This window comes from Myotis lucifugus, unplaced genomic scaffold (assembly GCF_000147115.1).
Source record: "Myotis lucifugus unplaced genomic scaffold, Myoluc2.0 scaffold_420, whole genome shotgun sequence".
In the NCBI taxonomy this organism is placed as follows: domain Eukaryota; kingdom Metazoa; phylum Chordata; class Mammalia; order Chiroptera; family Vespertilionidae; genus Myotis; species Myotis lucifugus.
The window spans coordinates 32,440-34,168 of NW_005871468.1; the positions used below are offsets into that span (position 1 = coordinate 32,440).

The following is a 1,729-nucleotide window of genomic DNA, read 5'->3' on the forward strand; positions in this document are numbered from 1 at the left end:
GAAAGTTGGGGGGAGGTGGAAAAGAAAGAGTATTACAAGCTTTAGACACTAGTATGTGTGAAAGCCTGCAGGTTGAGTATGGTGAGTTGGTACCTTCTGAGAACTGAGAGCTAAAAACAGTAGAGATTTTTAAGGAGTGAGCACAGAGAGGTGAGCCATGAGAGGTGGATAGGGAAGCTTTGTTAAGAGGGGTTTTATACTGAGGGTTATGAAGAGTCACTGGAACATTTTAAGAAGGTGATGCTGCACAGAATTCCAGCTTAACAAGGTCTGCAGGGCCTTGATGCGGCCGTGGTGTGGAAATGAGAATGGATGGGTAGATTGGAGTGTGAGGGTGCAGGGAGGCCTGGAGAACATGTCGGGTTTTGCAGAAATGCTAGCAAGAAGGCAGTGGCTCCATGTGGCATGACGGGAAGTGGACAGATGCAAGAGAACTCCAGGAGGTGGAATTGGCAAAATATGATACGGGCTGGACCGAGAGTGAAAAGGCAGAAAAGAGGAGGAGGAGGAGTTGTCATTCAGGCTGGTGCTGATTTCAGGCTTGGAAATTGGCTGTGGGGCCCAGGAGGAACAGCAGGCTTGAAGGTGGCAGGTTTGAGGTACCTGTGGGATAGCCAAGTGGAGCTTTCTACCAGGCAGTTGGATATATGGGTTCAGAATAGAGAGGTGGAAACTGAAGTCATGGCTGGATGACATCACCCAAAGTCAAGCAAATAACTAACAAAGGACTGGTCCAGATGATTTAAAGATTTCCTTCAAATCAGTAAGAAAACGACAAAAGCCTAGTAGAAAAATGAACAAAAATTATGAAAAGGCATACTTAAATTATTAATAAACAGATAAATGCCTCAAAAAACCCCACATAGATAAATGTCTAACCTCAGTAGTATGAAGGAAACGCAAATGTATACCATTTCACAGCCTTCAAACTGAGAAAAATTTAATTCTGGCAATATCAGCAGGATGCAGAGCAACAGGCACTCTATGCAGTTGGTGGAAGAGTGAGTCGGGATGAGCTCTTTGGGGAAAAAATGTGACATTACCTAGCAGAGTTGGCAAAGTACATGGCATTGAGCCCAATAATTTTCCTTGTTAGCAGAAACTACAGAGAAACCCACCCTCTCACATGAGTACCAGAATGTTAAAAAACACACTAGCTAAAAAATGGAAAGACATCGGTGATTGTCGATAGAAAAGGAGAGATGAATGAAGTACTCTACAGCAGTGAAAATGCGTGAATTAGTGCTAAATGTTGTCACCATGGTTAAATCTCACAATCACAAACAGTGTGATATCATTAATATTAAGTTTAAAGGTATGCAGGATAATGCTATACATTGTTTTTTCTTTTTAAAAAAATATTTTTTTATTGATTTCAGAGAGGAAGGGAGAGGGAGAGAGAGTTAGAAACATCAGTAATGAGAGAGAATCATTGATCGGCTGCCTCCTGTATGCCTCCCACTGAGAATTGAGCCTGCGACCCGGGCATGTGCCCTTGACCGGAATTGAACCCAGGACCCTTCAGTCCATAGGCCGACACTCTATCCGCTGAGCCAAACCAGCTAGGGCTACATTGTTTTTTCTTTGTATAAATATATTCCTAAAGAAATTCATGAGAATGGTAAATTCAGGATAGTGTTTACCTCTGAGGGAAGGTTTCATTGGGCTGAAGTTTTGTATATTTTATTTCTTAAGCTGGGTGAAAAAGTCACAGGTGATGTTGTTGTTG

General features: G+C 42.4%; 1 protein-coding gene across 1 annotated transcript in view; it reads left to right on the forward strand.

Moving 5' to 3' along the window:
- Nucleotides 1-1,260: 1,260 nt before the first annotated feature.
- EFNB3 (ephrin B3) overlaps nucleotides 1,261-1,729 on the forward strand; it is a 9,756-nt gene continuing 9,287 nt past the window's right edge. Inside the window, exon 1 of the mRNA XM_006102611.3 lies at nucleotides 1,261-1,315. Within this exon, the coding sequence (XP_006102673.1) occupies nucleotides 1,261-1,315 (55 nt within the window). The remainder of the gene's footprint in view (nucleotides 1,316-1,729) is intronic.